The following is a 19,860-nucleotide window of genomic DNA, read 5'->3' as shown; positions in this document are numbered from 1 at the left end:
CGGGCCCATTCCCTGGGGAGCCTGGGCAGTGCCCAGCAGCCTCGGGGGGAAGAACCTTTCCCTGAGCTCCATGCCCAGCCCTGACCCAGCTCCAGCCGTTCCCTGGGCTCCTGTCCCTGTCCCAGAGCAGAGCTCAGCCCCTGCCCCTCCGCCTCCCCTCGGGAGGAGCTGCAGCCCCCAGGAGCCTCCCCTCAGTCTCCTCTGTTCCAGCTGAACGAGCCAAGTGAAAGGGCCACTTGTTCCACTGGGCATGAAGCCACTGAGGTCACAAAGCCTTTTACAGCTGCCCCACCAAGATCCCATTCCCGGTGATCGTAAACAGTTGTAAAAACACCCCTTTTTGGGGAACTGAACACCCTTGACCCAGCACAAGGACACCACAGGCTGGCTCCAAGCAGATCCCTGACCCCACTGTGGGCTCACCATTCCACCGTGGTGGCCGCTCCCTGGCTCCTGTCCCCTTCCCGGAAGGTGCTGGCCGTGGTCAGCTCTGCCCCCACCTCGAACACGTCGGCCTCTGCGGCGAAGGCGTCGGGGTCGTACTCGTAGGAGTAGTAGGACAGGTCTGTGTGCAGGGGGGGCCCCTCCTCGGCTGTGGGGGGAACCAGAGCTGCAGGAGCTGCATTTCAGCATCGCCACAGAGCAGGGCAAGGGCAGGAGAAGGAAGGGATTTTAGTCAGGGAGGCCGGACACGAGGGAAGGAGGCTGCAGGTGTCGGCTTGGATTCACAGGGGAGGGGAGAAGCTGCTGCAAAAGCAGAGTTTTCAGTTTCCCAGTCTGACATCTGGGCACTGGAGTAAAAGGAAAGAGGGGGAACGAAAAGAGGGGTAAAAGAGAAACAAGGAGGAAAAGGGAAAACAAGGGGGGAAGCAAAAAAGGGTGGGAAAAGGAGGAGACAGGGGAAAGAGGAAGAAACAAGGGGGGAAGGGAAATAAACAGAGGGACAGGGCCATGCAGTTTGTTTTCAGTTTCCCAGTCTGACATCTGGGCACTGGAGTAAAAGGAAAGAGGGGGAACGAAAAGAGGGGTAAAAGAGAAACAAGGAGGAAAAGGGAAAACAAGGGGGGAAGCAAAAAAGGGTGGGAAAAGGAGGAGACAGGGGAAAGAGGAAGAAACAAGGGGGGAAGGGAAATAAACAGAGGGAAAGGGCCACGCAGTTCGAAAAAAATCTCGAAGTCTCCCTTTCCAGCATGGAATTAACTGAGGTGCTGAAGTTCAGACCCACCACCCTGAGGGCTGCACACAGTGAGGTAAAAGTGCCATGCAGAGGGCAGATGGCACAGGGGAGTCACTCTGCACCCTGAAAATCTGTCCTCTGACCGAGTTCAAACTGGGCACCTCAGGTAAGGAGAGCCCCATCCGTACGGGGACGTGTTCTGTGTGCCCTCAGCTGAGCATCATTTCATAAAACAAGTCACAAAGCTGGAGGGAGACCCTGAGGGAACGGCTCACTGGGTGACTGATCAGTGGATGCAGCCAAATTTCTTTTCAGCCCAACAAGGGTGAAGATTTTGAGGCCAGGAGCCCACAGCAGAGCCATTCACTGCAGCCTGAATGAGGAGCTGAGGTGCATCTGCCCCAGCACAGTCACACACCACTGAAACTTCCACCGCTTTGTGTAGGGACAGACCCAGCGCAAGCAGGAGCAGGAATTTCTCCTCTTCCCACTCACTCCAGGCTGTGCTGACACCGGCAGGTCCCTCTCACAGCACACATCCCACTCACACCAGGCTGTGCTGGGCTGCTGCTCCCTGTCCAGAGGGTGAAACCGCAGGACAGAACTTCTAGGAACAGCAGTAGATCCGTGTTTCCTAAACTGCTCCTCGAGCCAGCTCAGCTGTCCATCCTTCCTGTTTGCTCTCTGTGTACACTGCTCTAATCCAAACCAAAGCAAGCACTGAGGCAGAATTATTGCAGGGAGGAAAAGTCCCCCTCCCGCCCAAAGCTGGCTTTAGTTAAAGAGAACACTCATCAAGGCCTTTGAAAATGTTTGTTCTCTAGAAATAAAATATCTGAAGGATCTTCCCTGTTGCCTCCCACATCCTCCCAGCAATGGGCAGGGGAGGCAGGCTCTGTTCACTCCTTCTTGGCCTCCTCCCTGGGAGAACCTGCCAGATCATGAGCTCCCTCTATGAATGGGTGATTGCTGTCCACCAGGGATGGAATGAACAGCACAGGCCTGACTCTTCCCAGGAATTGAGTACTGGAGTCACAGCAAAGAGCTCAGGCCGACGTTTCCTGCTGCACACAAACCACTCCCCCAGCCCCAAATGTTTGTGCCCAGGCCAATGTTTGCTGAGCAGTGATGGGGGGAGAGGAAAAATGGCCCTGTGCCAGTTCAATCAATCCTGAAAGAGCAGCAGCCCTGTGGGGAACATGCCAGCCAGGGAATTTTGGGGATGACTCCACCTGCAAGCAGAGCCCAGGCTGATGTTCCTGGTAGGAGCTGGTGTGGGTGATGGCGTTTAATTTAAAAAACAAAACAAAACAAAACACCACCAATTCCACAATTCCACCTAGAATTTTCTTCCAGTTCCAGCCATGGGCCCTTCTAGTTGCTGGAGCAAAACTGTGCAGAGGACACGGCTGTGGGGAGAGGGCTGGGGGCCAGAGAGCTGAGCCTGGGGGGGCTTCCTGCTCACAGCAGCACTGATACCCCCAGTAGTGCTGCCTCACACACTTGGACATTGTTTTCCACCAAATCCATGCAGAATCACATCACTGTGATGTCAACATAGTGTCCTCCAACATTGGTGGCTGTACCTTGGCTGTGCTTTGAGTGCCTTTGGCAGAGGAGATTGAGGCAGTTTCAGAGAGTTAATGATCTGTGGAAGCAATCAAAGCACCACATCATCAGAGAGGTGCTATCAGAGCTATTGGGGATCCCACAGGCTCTGAAATCCACCCAGATCCTTGTGGCCAAGAGTGACAATGATCTCAGGAAAGCCACAGTCAGAAATTTAGTGAGATTTTGATACTCAAGATAATAACTCAGCTCAAGATAATAACTCAGCTCCTCCTCCAGGGTTGTCAATCCAAACAAAGACTGCAGCAGGCTGTGAAGGCACAGGAGCGCAGCTTCAATGCTGAGCCAGAGCTGGGTCCATGCTACTCATCAAAATCCTGGTCCACCCTTTTGAAACTCAGTAATTCACCTGTGAGAAGGAACAGCTGAGGAAGGGGATTAACACAGGAGTTATTTCAGCTGAGTCCTGTCACCCTGCAAGCTTCCCTCTCAATCACGAGGAGCTACAGGTGCAAAGAGGATCCCACCCATCCGTACAAAAAAAGGCTGCAGTTTTAGGGTCAAACCTCAGCCACTCTGCCTCGCTGCAGGCTTTGGGAAGGCATCTTAAAATGTTCTGACAACAGCAACAACATTGCATCTGGATCCTTCAGGGTTCTTTTCCTGTTCAATTGCTCACCTTGAACAGCTGGAGTTTATTCCAGCAAACCCACTGGCATGTGTGGAACTTCACTGTGGGTCTGCGTGTGCCAGAGGGAGCCCCGACACATCCTGAAATTCCTACTGATTGCTGGGAGGCAGCTGCTTGTTCCCACTGCTGGGTAACAGGGACAAGACCTCAATTAAAGCATCCTTCAGCCCAAGCTGAGCTGCACAAGTCTCATGGCAAACACAGGGGGCTTCCAGACAACACAAACACCACGAGCTTCTCTGAGAACGTGGCATTTCCTGCAGGTTAACACACCCAGGTGGTTTTACACCAACCTGCCCTAAGCTTGATTTGGCTCCTGGAGTTTTGCTTCCTTTTAGGAAATCACAGATTTAGGCACGGCTCAGCAGAGCCCTCGCTGGAGCGCCTGAGCCGACTTAACCCGATCACATGCTCCAGCAGCACCGAGCCCAGGAGAGCGTGTGTGAGGAGGGGCTCATTCATCTGCTGCACTTTGATTCATGTCCCGTGTGCTTGACCCGAGAGGAGCCCGAAGGATTAATGAAAATCACATGCTGGGCCCTTTTCCTGGTGCAGGATTTAGTCAGTTTTATTCCTGAATGCTCACTCTGCCATGGCTGCTCCCAGCTCAGCATCTTCCTGCCCAAAAATTTGGGCACTCCCAGATCCCAGGACAAAGCCAGCTCTAAGTGCTCCTGCTTTGAAGAGCACCCTTATGGCACTTGGGGGTTTGTCCATCTAAAATCTGCGTAACAATGCCACACAAAATGATCAGGTTTTCCCCTTTTGCTCCTTCTGAGCCAGTGCTTTTTCTGTCCATTCAGAACAGAAACCCCAGGGGGATTTTCCTTTGACTTTAACATAGATAATTTCAGAAATTCTGTTCTGAACATTTTTTGGATTGTGAGTTGCCATCAAATTCCATAATTTTTTCCCTCCAGGTAATCATATTTTCACTATCACATTTCTATTTGAAAATAACGTAAATGGCAGCCCCATTTTGTCGACCTCGGTACGGCCTCGCCTTCCAGCAGTGCCCAAACGGAACAGGTTGGGAATGCTGCTTGAAAGGGTTCAGACTGCAGAGTTTCCATGCTGAGCACATGGTGTGTGCATGGAATAAAAGGCAACAAGATATAGATACAGATATATTCACAATAAGTCCAGGAATAAAAAAGGGATGGGAAATAGTAGAGACATTAAACACTAAGACTGAATGACCTATAGAAACTGTCATAATGGGATATCCACAGTGTTTGTACACCTTGAGAAGAGAACTGTCCCTCAGCTGCTGTCCAGAAAGGAAAGAACAGGATGGTGTCTCATGCTGGACATGTGTTAGTCTGACTCTGGGGCACAAGGAGGACATGAGGAGGCACAGAGGCTTCTCCTGAAGAATTAAACTGGTTTTACCGATTTGTTGGGAGAGTTGGTGGCCGGGGGAAAATTAATGACTGGAAAGCAGCCAGGAAAAATCTAGCCCAGTTTATTTACTAGAAACAGCATGAAACAAGCTATTCTATTGACCCTCCACTGCTTCTTGGTGAGATTCATTGTGAGCCATGAGCCAGTTCGACGTGAGTCTTGGAAAAAAGTGCATGAACATAAGCACCAAATAAAATGAGCAGCCAAATTCCTGGCTACTCCATCTACTGACCTTAATATTTTTGTTCACTAAGGCCCTTTATTCCAAACAGCAGCTCTGAGAGAACCAAGACTGCCAGCTCCATTTTTGCACAGAACTTCAGGGACAAAGTTAATCCACCTGGATTCGAGTCCTTGCAGTGGTTTGGGCTGTTGTCACGTCCTGCTCAGTTGTTTGTTGGAACACATTACATCAGCCTGGTTTGAAATGGGATCTTCCCAGCTTAACAGTGGAAGAAAAGATCACAGTGTGTTGTTCAAACACAGCAAGGCTGAGAAAATAGGAGGGTTGGTTACCCATTCCCACAAGCAATTATCTAAATCTTGCAGGTGCTGAACTGAGAAGGATTCTTTCAAGATTTCCTGAAAGGAAAAGGGCTAGGAGAGCTGTCTGCTACTGAATAGTTCTCATCCTCAGTTTCCTTGACTTCTTCATTTTTTTTCTGATTTCTGAATATTCTATCTTTTCTATTAGATGGAAAAATTCAGCATCTTTGCTTAAAATGTGCTTGAGAGCCACCTGTACTTTTACAGGGATAGGAGAAGCTTTAACCTTGCTAAAGAAAAAGCCTTTGGATAAATACAGAAATATTGCATTACCTGCTGGAGTCTGGGGAACACTGGGCTGCTCAGCTGTGTGGGAGTGTGTGTCCCTTTCTTCTGGCAAATTCTTGGCTGCAAATATAAAGAAAAAGAAACTCATTGGTCACATAATTTGTTAATGCATCTCTAGGAAACATTTGCCTTTCCAGAAGTGGCATACTCAGTTCCCTGAGCCATTATACTACACACCTTGAAAGCCCATGCAGGATCTCCAAAGAATGCTACATTTCATGGATTTAATTTTTATCCAGGAGTATTCACTTCAGATCAAACAGTATCACTAATTTTCTCTTCAATTCATTCTGATTGGTAAAACTTGTATTCATAAGAACAGAAAACCAGCTATTTCAAGCTGAAAAGCAGCTGCTCTTACCACTTAACCTCCTGTAGTACGAACAGCAAAATAACACAGGGGAAGTTTGGAATTCTCCTCCTTTCCCTTCCACAGGCACGGAATATTAACTTGCCCGGATGAGGATTTGTAACTCCTCTGCCACTGGACCGTGACAGAAAAGGGAAGTGAATGAAACTTACAGACAGAACACTGAGACATGGGCATCTGCTCTATCCTGGTGTTGTTCCTGCACGATGCCACTTCCATCTGGCAGTGGTTGGGGTAGATGTGCCCGTCGGAGCCGCACACGGGCTCCCCGTCGTAGCCGCAGTCCCGCGAGCACAGGCACTGCTCAAAGTACTCGTCCTCCAGGCAGCCAAAGATGTTGTTGCAAGGGCCAGAGTGCACAAAGCCTGGGAATTAAACAAAACCAGTCAGTTTTGCATAGCACGGGGAAGGCGGAATGGAAACATTTCACTGATGTCAGTTTTCATGTTTGCATTCCCTGTGATTTCTATTATGAATTTACAAACTTGATAGAATTACAAGCTCTGGGAACAAAGTTGCCTTTCTGAAAGAGCCATGGTGCAACAGCTTCCAGACTTGGGATAAAGCACCTATTTTTAGGCCACAGAGCACAGAAAGGAACACACAGTTTCTGGGGAAAGTTATTCCTCTCACCGATGCATGAAATTGTTCAAACCCCCTACAGTTAATTGTGGAACCCCATTGCAAAACATTGGAGAGAAAGAAAACCAAATTGCATGGTAAAGAGTTTTCACCTCTTTTTTTACTGACACATCTCCCTTTGTGCAGGTTCTTCCAGAGTCAGACATTTTACCTTGCCTCCGAGGCAAATCACAGTCACTTTGGTGCCTGCAGAGCACCACTGGTCTTTATCATCACTTTAACACTGCAACCCCCCAAACCATTGTGCAGCTTCCACGAACACAGAGAGCGGAACAGAACATTCCTGTCAACATAATTTTGGGTTCAGAACACCTGTGGGTCCCATTTTTCCGAAAGATCTGTGTGGCTTTGGGGTAACTCACCAACCCACTGGCTGGCTGAGCTTTCCACCTCGTTGCAGGTTGGGCCATCGCAGAGCTCCCGGGCCAAGGGGCTGTTCTCGCTCACGTTGTAGAAACGAGTTGCTTCAAAAGCTGCAGCAAGGAGGAGAAATCACAGCTGAGCCTCCTGCCTGGAGCTCCAGTGCCAGCAGGGATCAAAGGCAAACAGGCACAAACCTGGCTCGTAGTAATCGTACACTTTGATAGGAACAGGGGCTGTTTTCCCAACTATGTGCTCTCTGAAAGCTTGGAACTTCACACAGGTCATGCACTGGCTGGGAATCTGTGTGAAACAGTGTGAAAGACTCAAAAATTACACTTGAAGTGAAGAGAGAGACAAATGAATGCAGCACGTGCCCCAAAGTAACACACCATGCACAAAGACACCTCCAGTACTCCAAGTGTAGGGACAGAGATAATGAATTAAAGCCAAACTGGATGAACTAAACCAGGATGCTTTGCTGACCTTTAAAACAGAGCAATGGCAGACCTGGTGTTCCAGCTGTGTTCCCTGGCTTGCCCACAACCACCAGACAATTCCCTGCTGCTGACCAAGGCAAGAGAGATCTCACCTTCCACTCTCAGGTCTGTGCTGTGAGACTTAATTATTCTGCTTTTAGCAATGCTAGTTGTACCTTCAAGTGACATTATTTTGAGGCAAAAAACTAAGTGATATATACCCAAAACCACTCCATGGGCTGAAGTGAATCCCCTGCTTCTATTAGACTTTGGTTTCCAACCAAAACCACAACAACACCTGCAGCAAAAGAGGCTCAGGCACCGGCCAGTTAAAGCTGCAGAGTGATCCTCACCCCTGAGGGACCCCAACACTCTGCCTGTGCCTCATCCCCTATCATTTGCCTTTCAGTAAAATCCAATATAATTATAAGAAAAATAGTCATTACCTCATCAAAATAAAATAGGACTTTTCTTCCATCCACTTCATATCTTTTTAACCCAATCTGCTTGTTCATCAATAACTGGGGTAAAAGAAAATAAGCCAACATGTTTAATCGCATTTTATAGAAAACAGGTAGACATGAGAGAATAAGAAAGATTTCAGACTGCTTAGAAAACTGATCAGAAACTGAACTCCAGCGATTTCTTCTGCTGGAAAAGGATGCAAAGAGATTGAAGTTACTGTCAGGGGGAAAAGCCACCTGTGTCCTTCCCTGTGTCCTGCTGAGGAATTCTTGCAAGGAGCATCAGCTGAGGGCTCTTCCTTGTCCCCAGGGCATTTATCCCCCTGGGGCTCTGCTGACACCTCATCCATAATCTCATCGAGCAGCTCCCAGACTGTTTTCAGTACCAAGGCAAGACCTCAGAGACCCCAAACCACTCAATAAAGTCTCTCAGTTACACCCCCTCAGACCACCAGGGAACCTCGCTGCTGGATCGCACCGGGTATTGAAGGTCCCCTCCTCCCACCAGCTGAAAAATCCAAAACATTCTTCTGCCAAGAAAATTAATCCTCACATTTGAAAAGAGCAGCCATTTGAAAGAGCCCCAGGCACCCTCCCTTTTGACAAATGGGGTCAGGCCAGGCCTCTGCTCCTCATCTTCTCTCCCTTCAAGGCCCAGGGATTTGGGATTTGCATTGTACCAGGCAGGCCTGCAGACTCACCTCTTCTGCTTTTTATCTGCACACCTAAGGAACATCTGGACACGATCTAAGGGCACTTCCCACATCTCCAAACTTTTATTTTCAATTCTCCAGAAGTTCCTCCTATGATTTCTGCATTTGGAACATCTCAATACCATGACTGTCCTGCTTGATCAAGCATTACTATTTTGATAATTTGTATTTAGAATGCATCTGTCACGTGGAAAACATCTAATCCTAAAGCTGGGGAGGATGAGGGTCTGTGGAAAAGGACTTCTGTGTTTTAATCAAAGTTTGGGGAGCCAAGAAAGGGCCAGAGCACTCTATTCTATAATTCTATTCTCCAAACTGTCCCATTACTTCAACCTCTGTCAGACAATCCCATTTGCAATGTAGGGATATTCTTCTGGGGTTTTTATTTGTTTTTTAACATTCTTAAGTTATTTTGAGATCTCAGGCTAAAATCTCTGCGGAAAGGGGAACAAATCATTATTATTATCATCATCATTATAATAATAATTATTACTATTATTATTATTTAGAATGACATGAAACAAGCAGCATTCCCACTGACATTTGCCCAAACCTGCCACCAGCAGCTTTAGCTGTGACTCCCCTCGGCAGAGTGCTCCTACTTGTAAAACCCTGCTCCCCAGCTTCCTGCTATTCCTGTAACAAACCAAGGAACATGTGTTTAAGTCCCACACAATATGGAAAGGGCCAATTTAATTTGTCCTTATAATTTTAGGGGCCTGATGGTGGCTGTTATTACTCAGCAGTCGATGGCTGCAGACAGTCCTTTTATGAGGGCTCGGAGACGCCGGCGCCACCGGGAACTGCTCAGCTCAGCTAAAGCTGCGTTTTTTCTGGTGAGGTTTGATATATCCCAGCCCGGGGTGACCTCCCGACCCTGTCGACACCCAGCATTATTAGGAGGATTTGTGGCCGGGCTGCCCGGGGTGTGCACAGAGCGCTCATTAAGCAGCGCTGCCCCGGGGCTGCACGTGGGGCTGCTCCCACCCTGCTCCCCTGGCAGGGAAAATCCTGATTTACAGCCCAGCCCCTCCACAGCAGGGCAGGGAACGGCTGGGGTGGCAGGGAAAAGGCAGCAGGGGCAAGGATGGGACTTGCCTCTGCTCAAGGTGGTGTCCAAAATATATGGTGGAACTATCCTGGGGCTTCAGTGGGTGAGTTTCATGTTGGGTCCATGGTTGGCAGCCGTGAAGAAAGCACAATGGTTTGGGTTAGAAAGGATCTTAAAGATCTTCTTGTTCCACCCCCTGCCATGGGCAGGGACACCTCCCACTGTCCCAGGCTGCTCCAAGCCCCAATGTCCAGCCTGGCCTTGGGCACTGCCAGGGATCCAGGGGCAGCCCCAGCTGCTCTGGGCACCCTGGGCCAGGGCCTGCCCACCCTCCCAGGGAACAATTCCTGCCCAAGATCCCATCCAGCCCTGCCCTCTGGCACTGGGAAGCCATTCCCTGTGTCCTGTCCCTCCATCCCTTATCCCAAGACCCTCTCCAGCTCTCCTGGAGCCCTTTTAGGGTCTGGAAGGGGCTCTGAGGTCCCCCCAGCCCTTTCTCTTCTCCCCAGTCCCACAGCAGAGGTGAATGTGCAGGTGGGGTTGTATCTGCACCTTCACTGCCTGTCTATAGATGTGCTTGAGCTTTGTCACCACATTTCATTTTTAGAGATGCAAAAGGATCTCTGCAATAAAAACCCCACGGAATTCAGCTCTTCAAGGGGAACATTCCCTCTTGAAGATGCAAAATCATTCCCAATTTAGGAAAATCTCCCTCTTTCCAAAGGAGGCAATTCTGATCTGGTTATGGGAACAGCAGAGCCCTCTGGGCTCACACACATACGACAGAAATTCTTGGCTGTGAGATCCTGGCACAGGGTGCCCAGAGCAGCTGTGGCTGCCCCATCCCTGGAAGTGTCCAAGGCCAGGTTGGAGCAGCCTGGGACAGTGGGAGGTGTCCCTGCCCATGGCAGGGAGTGGTACTGGATGGGCTTTAAGGTCCCTTCCAACCCGAACCATTCTGGGATCTACTGCAAACAGAAGTGTTTTGAGACATCACACAGCCAGTTCGTTGGGGTACCAGAATCAGTGTCCCTTGAAGACAGCATATCCTCACACTGATCATTTATTCCCAATTATTCTCAGTGTTTCTCTGCTCAGGACACACAAACCATCGCACACAGCACAGGAGGGGCTGCACACAGCAGCCTCTGAGCAGCAACTCAACACAAACTGAGCCTGTTTGGTTCCCAAGCCCTTCCCTGGGACTTCAGTGTCTGGCCCAGCCGTGTCACCAGCCCCAGAGCAGAGCTGCCCTGGCAAAGGGGAAAGTGTTCAGGGACAGTAACACAAGGGCATGTGGGACCTTCTCTGCTTCCTCAGCCTAGAAACCCTCAACTCTGTTCCCTGCTGACACCAGGAATGGAGACATTCACCCAAATTTGTCATTTCTTCTTAGCCCACTGCAGAGAAAAAAAAAGACAAGGTGTACAGGGATATGTTCCTTAACAACTTTCCTGTTCTTCTGCAATGAAAACCCCTTCATGCTCTCTCTTTCGACCCTTTCCCTCTGCTTGTAGAACATTCCATATGTTTAACACCATAAAGATATCCTGTTGTTCTTCTCCTGGCCCGCTTTGAGCTCTCTCTGGTTCTAAGCCAGGTTTTCATCCATATTTTTTCTGCTATTTTTTACATGAATGACTATGAAAGAACTTCTTTGACAGCACTACACACAACTGCCACCCCAGCACCTTCAGCAGAGGAGAGAAAACAGGAACCAAGCCCACTGCAGGCCCCCTCACCTAATTTTCCCCCTTTCTCTTCCCATGGGGATACTGGGGAGCTCCTACTCCTGGCCTTGCCCCACCTGAACAGCCATATTCAGTTTGTTGCATGAGAGAAAATATCAGACTCAAAGGCAAATAAAAACTGATCTGTTTTACATGCTTGGATTTGAAAACAGATTTCTCCACGTGCAGCTTGTGAACTGATACAAATAACTTCAGTTTTTCTCTTTGTAGGAATAATTTCATATCTGATCCCCAGTTCTGAAAGGATGCAACTCCTTCTCAGGGACTGATACAGAAATTTCTGTGGCTTCAGGGACACCCCAGGAGACATCTTGACAGCAGCTTCTGACATGGACTGTAAACCCCTCCAGAGGGCTTTTTCCTCCAAGAAAATGCAATGGTGTTTCAATTATAAAATAGCCAAATCAAGTTAAATCCTAGAGAAGATAAAGCAATGTACACTCCTCCTTTAATTAGGATATCAAATTAAACTTCACAATCATTCTACTTAAAAATTCTTTCCCCTTCCCAATATAATGAGATGAAGTTATTAACAGAAGAGATCTTTTAGAAGCAAAATATTTTTTAGCTCTTCACCAGCTCTCAAGGATGCAAAGATTTTACACCTCTTTAGTTAAACAGCCTTTAAAAAAAAATAAATCTTTGCCACACTCACCCCACCAGCAACTGCAATGTTCCACGAAATGTTATGGGTTGTAATGAATGCAATGCTTCCACAAACATAAAGCAAAGCTCAAGATTACAGTTCATCTGCCCTAAAGGGCTGGCTGGGCACAGGCACATTCTGTCCACCTCAGCTTGGCTGCAGGAAACACGATGTTCTCCCAGAGAGAAGGGGGGGAAAAAAAAGGGCAAAAAATTCCAAGACACAGAGCCTCCAAAGAAATGGGATCCAGATGTTGGAGATAACACAGCCCACTAAGCAGCCATAAACAGCTCCTGTTAGAGCACATTTGCACTTCAGCTTTTCCGAAGGGTCTCAGTTAATTACTGTGCACTGGCTCAGGAAAACCTTGGCTTGGCCAGGCTGGGTTTGCTCAGCCTGCTCAGGACGTCTGTTCACTCATTTCAGAGACTTTTTGACATGTGAAATCTCTTCCTCCCCCTTCCCAATTTTAATTGCATCTTTTCAGCAGTGCTCTGACGTTCAGTGGCCTCCTCCTGTCCCTTGAAGGGAGCCCCTCCCAGTTAAGATCCACATCCCAGCCCTGCACTCCCATTGCATCCCCTTACCTGCTCCAGGCTCTCAATATCTGCCCGAAACCCCGAGAACAAAGGCACTTCCAGCACAGCCATGTTCGAGGATCCAGAGTGCAGCCATCTTCCCATGGGAACAAAAAGAGAGAAAATGGGAACAAAAAGAGAGAAAGTGGGAACAAGCTCAAGATCCAGCTCAACAAATGGACGACTTAGAATGGAGAAACCAGCTTCAGAAGAAAAAAAACCCATTAAAAGACTCTCTTCGTTGAAGGGCTTGTAGAAAGCCAGATTATTTGGTTTTTAAAAATCCCCTTTTCTGCTTTTATTTAACAAAATTATGCCCAGCTCACAGAGGATAGAGGTGTAGGAGGTGTCCTGGCACACAGAGGCAGAAAAGCAGAGGGATGCAGCTCCTCTGGGGCTCCTTGCTTGCTTTTTCAATTCATCACTGAGAAAATGCGCTTGGCAAGAGGAAAAAAACCCTTGGAGTAGAGGAAACTTCTGTTCCACCCCAAGAGGAGGGCTGTAGATGGACTGTGGTGGGAGAGGGATGTTAATTCCCAACACCAGGCAAGGTCATTCAGTCCTGGGGTTTCATAAACGGTTGTTTCACCCCTAATTGACTCTGAGAAAAGGGCTTTTGCTAACGAGTCAGCAAAGTCACTGCCTCTTTACTGGTGTTAAAGAGTTCACTGCCTATGCCATCCTCCAGAGTATAACTGAAAACTCAGAAAACCCACTGGAACTGAGCTGTTGTAAGTGTGCACAGATAAAACCCCACACAGGAAGGGGAGAAACTCTGCTGGGGCCATTGCAAAGGTCTCGTTTTTTGCAGCATGGCAGAGGAATCTCCATCCTGATGCAGCTCCTGCAATCCCAGAACAAGGCTCCTTTTCTCTGCCCTCCCAGCCCTCCCTCCTTGGCAGCTCACCTGTTTGCTGTGCACCACCTGAGCGTGGGCCCAGCAGGGCTCATTAGCTCATGCCCAGCACTGAAAAAACACAGTTCCACAGCTTCCAGGACCAAATTTGCCAGCTCTGAGCTGGCTCCAGCAGGGCCCCTCTCTCTGGAGCCCCCTCAGCTCAGGGGGTGGTGAACTGGCTGAGGCTGGGATGCCACACCCCAGCCCAATGCCCACAGTAGCATGAGGTGGCCTGGGGACAGAGCCAGCTGGCTCTGGGTGAGGCTCTTCAGGGCTCCCAGGCTCCCAGAGACATTAAGCCTTGTTAATTCCCACCTAACTCCATGCTCCACACTCCCTAATAAATCATACGGGATCCCTTTGCCTGCGTTTCCCCAATCTCTGTAATATATCACAGCTTTCTATTTTCCACCCTGTGTTCTCCCTAACCCTTCAAAAATGCCCCAGGGACGTCACTGAGCATGACAACACTTCATTACATTCTGAGAACACCCTCAGCTCAAAATATCTCAGTTGTCATCCTTAGCTGCACTCCTCTCTTCACATTGCCTGAGCAAGATGATGATGGAGCTGAGAGCAATCATTACAGGAAGGAGGGGAGGAAAGGAAGATTTCATTTGCTTTTGTTTCCTTTCCAAGCAATCCATCTCCTTGCACTGGGCTTCCTCTCAAATTTCTGCCTTAGCTCCAGCAACTCCCAGGGCAGAAGTTTCAGAACTATCAGCAGAGAGGTTGTGCTGATGCAGGGCAGCCTCCTCGGTTACAGGCACTGACAAGGCTGTAGAAAGAAGTTTACCCTCTCCCCAAAACAGGCTGAGAGCCTGGGCAGGGGGAGAAGAGGTTGGCACAGTGACATGGTGGCACTTGGGGGCAGTGCCTCTGCCACAACACGGCCTCGTGGGCCAGGGGCAAGCTGGGCCAGGGAAAAGGTCTCATCTTCCCCTGGGGCACTGCAGCTCTGCTCAGGTCTGCAGTCTTGTGGCCTTGCCTCTGCAGGATGGAAGGGGCCAGAAACTGATAGGGGAGCCAGAATTTTCCATTAAACTCATAAGGGGGCCAGAGTTTCCCACTAAACCGAGAGAGGAGCCAGAATTTTCCATTTTCCCAAATCACACCTGGGCCATTCACTGGACTTCTTGTGTTGGAGGTCAGTGAAGCAGCAGCCCCCCCCACCTGCCGTGCTCCAGATCACAAACATACAGATCAGTTATTGATTTCTTGGGAATGGTTTCTCCTGTTGCACAGCAGGATGCTGTGAGCCCTCTTTATTTACTCTGCTTGTGGCTCTCTCTCTCTCTCGGGTCAAATTCCCAACAAACTCCCTAAAAACCCAAACATTTTGTGAAAAGATCAGCAACCCCTGGTGATTGCAGCACTACCAGGGTGTTTAAGAGAAACATCTAAGAGCATTTAATACAGGTCAGAAACCATTCTTGCTGCTGTTTGTCTATAGCCAAGCTGTTTTCTCTCAATGACTTGAGTTTCATAATCTACAAAATGTGACAGAACTGCTCATGTCTCTGTAAAGTGCTTTGAGAGCTAGAAATGAAACTTCTGGATTATGGCATCTTTAGAAATTATTTTACATTTCTTTATATAGAAAAAGGAGATAAGGAATGAGCCTTTGAGAGCTTATTAACAAATATCTGCATGTATTGGGCCTTTACCATAGATTCCAAACTCGTACCATGGCAACAAACATCTTCTGTTAGGTTTTTGGTGTTCAAAACTGGCCACTAAGGAGCTCAAATAATAAACTCAAGTCAGTAAGATTTATAAAACTATCGACACAATTAAGGTATTAGTTAACCAGCTGAATTTACCTTGCTCTTTGAGACTTTTAAGAAAATAATCCAGAACTTTTTCTTTTCATCCTTGTACAAGCAAATGACATCCCATTTGTCACCTTCAGGGTTTGGAGAGGCAATAATGAGACTCAGTGACAAAACCTCAAGGTGTTGTTCTTATTTCTCTACCTTTGATACACACTTAGCACTGAAATGATCGAGAATGATCATGGAATGACTCTGTCCCACAACCCACTGTGGTGGCTGAAAGTTCTGCCTCACCCTACATCAGATCCAGACAGTGCAGCAAGACAGAACTCGGTGCTTTTCCTGCACAGAGGGGCTGATCAGCAAACCAAACGTTCTGTGGGGAGCAGGACTGGCATTTCCTACCTTGTGCAGGTCTCCAGGATGACTTTGTACTCGCGGTGGTCCTGGTCTGAGGCTGGGTCCTCGTCGTCCCCCAGAGCCCTGTCCCTGCGCAGGGCTTCGGAGCGGTTCTCGTCCACAGAGCCCGAGCGCAGCGGGTTTGGGGCTTGGAGGTGCTGCTCTGACTTGGGCTCCTTCAGGTTCACCAGGAGCTGGAAAGCTGGTTTGGCAATAGGATCAGGCACATTGTAAGTGACATCAATCTGCAGCAGGAAGAGGAAAAAGCAAAACAAATGAGGGAGGTTTATTAGAACTCCAGCATTTCAAAGCACCTGCAAATGTCCCATAAACACCAGCACAGACACAAGATCTGTTCAGAGAGAGGGAATGGCAGGCACAGAGGCAACAGAGGCTTTACCACATAGTTTTATCTCTATATAAGCTGTACCAGAGCTGGTACTATTGCATTCTCTTCCATAAATTAAAGCAACACCACGTCATAGAACTGTTTTGGGAGAAATTCCAAGTGTAAGTCCTTCCTCACTGCAAACTGGGATTACAAAAGCAGCAAACAGGCTGTGAGTACAGAGATCATCTGCTCCCGTGCTTTCTCCAGCCCCATGGCAACCTTACCTGCATCAGACAGCAGCCTTCACCTTTGGCACTCACAAACAGCCCTGTTGGAATACTGGGGATCTGGGGAGAATCCACAGGTGAGACACACACAAGACATGGCACTCAGAATGGAAATTAATATAAGATTTAGCTCTGTTCTGTACAAAATATCTTTACAAAGGACACTACAGAAATGAAATGAACATGAATTGGTCTCTTCACCACCTGCACTTACAATGGCAGAGACAAACAGCAGCCCAAAATAAACATCAGGCATTGGTTATGGTGAAAAATGCCTTTAATTTGGAGTGCTGTCTCCTTCACAGCAGAACCCAGCCACAAACCCACAGAGAGCCCCACAGGTCTCAGTGTTTAACTTTTGCTTTTACCATCACTGATCCAAGCCCTCATTCAGAACCTAGCTCACGTGCTTTGAAAATCTGCCTGCACAAGTCCACCTACCACTGCAGTCTGAAGGACTTTTTTGTTCATCTTGTTGAGCTCAAATGTCTCCTGGTAGTCCAGGTTAGTAGAAGCCAAGGAAATGGTCAGGTTGACTCCTCCAACATAAGAAAGGATGGCATATTCAGCCAGAGCCTGCAGGGCCACACAGGTGTCCTGGGAGGTCAGAAGAAGGAGAAATCAGAACAGTGAAGAATACAGGAGCACAGTAAACTTCCAAACAACTGTGCTTGGCTCCAGGACGCAGAATATTCCTTGATAATTCACATGGCAAAAGAAACATCAGGTTTTGCTCACTTTTCCTATCAAAGCACCTGTGAGGACAAAGTCTGGGCTCCTTTCAAATTACCAGTCCAGAAAGGAAGCAGTAAAGAGCGCTGGAAAGTTTTTCTTCTTAGCAGAACACAAACAATTTCTGTCAGGAAGATGGAAACTCTGCATTGACACAGAACTGTGCCATAAATCAAATCCCTCCTGATGGGAGAGAATTTTCTAAAAGTCCTTGCAAGAAGTTTCAAAGATAAACCAAGACTTTTCCTTGGTTTTCAATGCTTCCAGACAGTTGTTTATTAAGTCTTATCAGAGGAACAGAGCCACTAGTGTGACCCAGGTACAGCATAGAGCACAGAAAGCAGGAGTGAGGGCTCTCTATCAAGATTTACCCAGCCTTTTAAAGATATTTTAACCAATAGTTACTAAAAACGTACATTATTTTCACTTTCCTACCAATTATTCAGTAACACGGGCAGGAACTGCGGAATTCTCTATCCAATCATTCCAAACTACTTTTACTGCAGAACATGGAGTAGTAGAAGGAGGAGAAGAAGGTTTAGAGAACAACAACAATCCTCCATTTTGATATTTTTTACTCTTATCTATTTACTACAAAGAGAAACCCAAAACCCCTACATTTTTCACCCTGTGACAATCTTACATCGTAGTCTATCACCTAATTCACACCACTGTATTTTCTAGTTGTTGTCTGTTCGTTGGTAATTTTTTCCTAGGCTGGAGGTTAAAACAGTGTTGTTCAGGGGGGTAAGAACCCTTAAAAACAGGCAGAGAAATCCTCTGGGCACTCTGGGTTCCTACACTGCATTCCTGAATCAATTGACAATGCAGGCATCCCAGCTACCTTTTCCAGAGGCAGCCCACCTGAGTAGATGAGAATCCTCCCAGTGCATTCCTTTGCTGTGAGAGCCATTTGACTACAGGGAGTGCAGAGGCCACGTCTCCCAGGAGTGTGTAGGTCAGAAGGGCATAAGATGTCATTTCCACTTCTGCAGAAACAACTGAAAGAAGGGGGGAATTAAATAAAATCATCTAAATACCACCTAGAAGTGAGAATCCAGAAGGGCCTAGAGATAGCTCTATGAATATTTATTAACTGAAAAATAATTTAAAAAAGTCAAGAGTCTGTAGAAATAAACACAGGGAAAGGGAAGTTAAAATGTCTGCACCCAAAATGCTTCACTTCCCTAAGATACCTCTGCTTTCAACATAAGCTTCCCTTCACACAATAGGTAACCAATAATAAAGATATTCACACAATAGATAAACCCCCTCTATTTGACTGTGTCCCACAAGTAATTCCTCTCCCACTCCAGTTCTACTCTGCTGCTGCCCACACTGTTGCCCTGTCCTGAGGTTTTCATACAATATCCAGTCAGATCCCTCTTGAACATTGCTGCACCTGCATCATATCCAAAGAGTCCGTGGCTTTAAGTGGCTTGAAAATTACAGCATCATTGCTGTGGCTTTGACAATTAAAGTCTAGAAAAATCAGCTGAAGTGTCAGTGACAATCCTTAGGTCCATTTAAAAACAGAGATAAATAGCTCCGAAATGAAATATATTTGCATTCCCTCAGTTTTCCCTTTCAAATTATTACTCCCTGATAGAATCCCACGTGGCTCTCACTCTTCTGTCTTTATAATGGGAGTGAAAGCTGACGAGACAGCTGGGCCTGAAAAGCCCATCCTCTCTGCACCTGCTCTCTCATTTATTCCTTCAGCATAACATTACCTGCCTTTTCTGAGCTCTCTTTCCTCAGACAGTTCCAGAATTCCTTGTATTGTATAAACAATTCACTGCAATACATGCAGGCTGGTGTGGCAGCTCCTTCCCTTTTCCCTGCCTTTGCACCACAGGTTCCTGCCTGATTACCTGATTGAGAGAGTCCATCATTAAAGCCCATGAAGGTGTCTTCATCAGTGACAAGGGTTCCTGTGAGGCTCCAGTGTGTAAAGCCATCTAGGAGAAGAGGGCAGTGAAATATGTGTGTTATCAGAGCAGGAGTGCAGCTGAGCCTCTGTGCACAGGAAGGGTCAGGTTCCACCTTTGCCTCGGCTCAGAGGAGCTCCGTGCCCTGAGCTGCGCTGTCCCTCCTTTCGGGCAACCAGTCCCTGGGCAAGGGGCTCCCTTTGGAATGACAAAGATGATTCAATGTGACAAATCAAGTAATTCTTGCGTTTTGGGTTAAAATACACTGTCTGGGAACGTGAGGTGTTACAGGGCAAACTCTTGTCACTGCGAGGAGAGCACTGCAGAGCCTCTGAACAGCCTGAGATCACTCTGCTGGTTAAAGAATGGTGCTGCTGAACACCAAGGCTGTGGGGCTGATCTCTGTGTGGGCCATTCATTTATGAGTTGATCCCTCCCAGTTCAGGATATTCTGTGATTCTGCTGCACTTGCCTTCCCTCAGCATCAGCTGCACGTGTGGAGCTGAGCTCTCAGCCCTCTCCAGAGAGAACCAGGAGTGCTCTTGCCTTACAAAGCCAAACTGTGCCGTGAGGAATCCCTCATGCCCCAGGCCCCATCCTCTCCAGGAGCTCAAATCCAGCATTCAGGCTGTGTTTGCTTGTTCCTACAGGGGGACAGGCTCAGGGCTGGAGCTCAGTACCTTGGGTGATGGCCATGCTGTTCATCCTGCGCAGCGTCGCGGCCGCAGAGGGGCTGTGCAGCAGGGTCAGGGCGTAGGCAGTCAGTGCAGTCGTGTAG

The 19,860-nt window shown here is 48.0% G+C and overlaps 1 protein-coding gene across 1 annotated transcript in view; it reads right to left on the bottom strand.

Moving 5' to 3' along the window:
• The window catches only part of CPAMD8 (C3 and PZP like, alpha-2-macroglobulin domain containing 8), a 50,104-nt gene that overhangs the window by 1,490 nt on the left and 28,754 nt on the right, over positions 1 to 19,860 (bottom strand). The window contains 13 exon segments of the mRNA XM_017743884.1: positions 424 to 592; positions 5,661 to 5,735; positions 6,198 to 6,410; positions 7,050 to 7,160; positions 7,245 to 7,350; positions 7,973 to 8,047; positions 12,739 to 12,826; positions 15,808 to 16,046; positions 16,417 to 16,479; positions 16,861 to 17,016; positions 18,016 to 18,152; positions 19,026 to 19,112; positions 19,763 to 19,860. The exon segment at positions 19,763 to 19,860 is cut by the window's right edge and continues 22 nt beyond it. Coding sequence (XP_017599373.1) covers positions 424 to 592; positions 5,661 to 5,735; positions 6,198 to 6,410; positions 7,050 to 7,160; positions 7,245 to 7,350; positions 7,973 to 8,047; positions 12,739 to 12,826; positions 15,808 to 16,046; positions 16,417 to 16,479; positions 16,861 to 17,016; positions 18,016 to 18,152; positions 19,026 to 19,112; positions 19,763 to 19,860 — 1,617 coding nt within the window.

This window comes from Corvus brachyrhynchos, unplaced genomic scaffold, assembly GCF_000691975.1.
Source record: "Corvus brachyrhynchos isolate BGI_N302 unplaced genomic scaffold, ASM69197v1 scaffold219, whole genome shotgun sequence".
Classification (NCBI taxonomy): domain Eukaryota; kingdom Metazoa; phylum Chordata; class Aves; order Passeriformes; family Corvidae; genus Corvus; species Corvus brachyrhynchos.
This window is presented reverse-complemented; position numbering and strand designations above follow the sequence as displayed.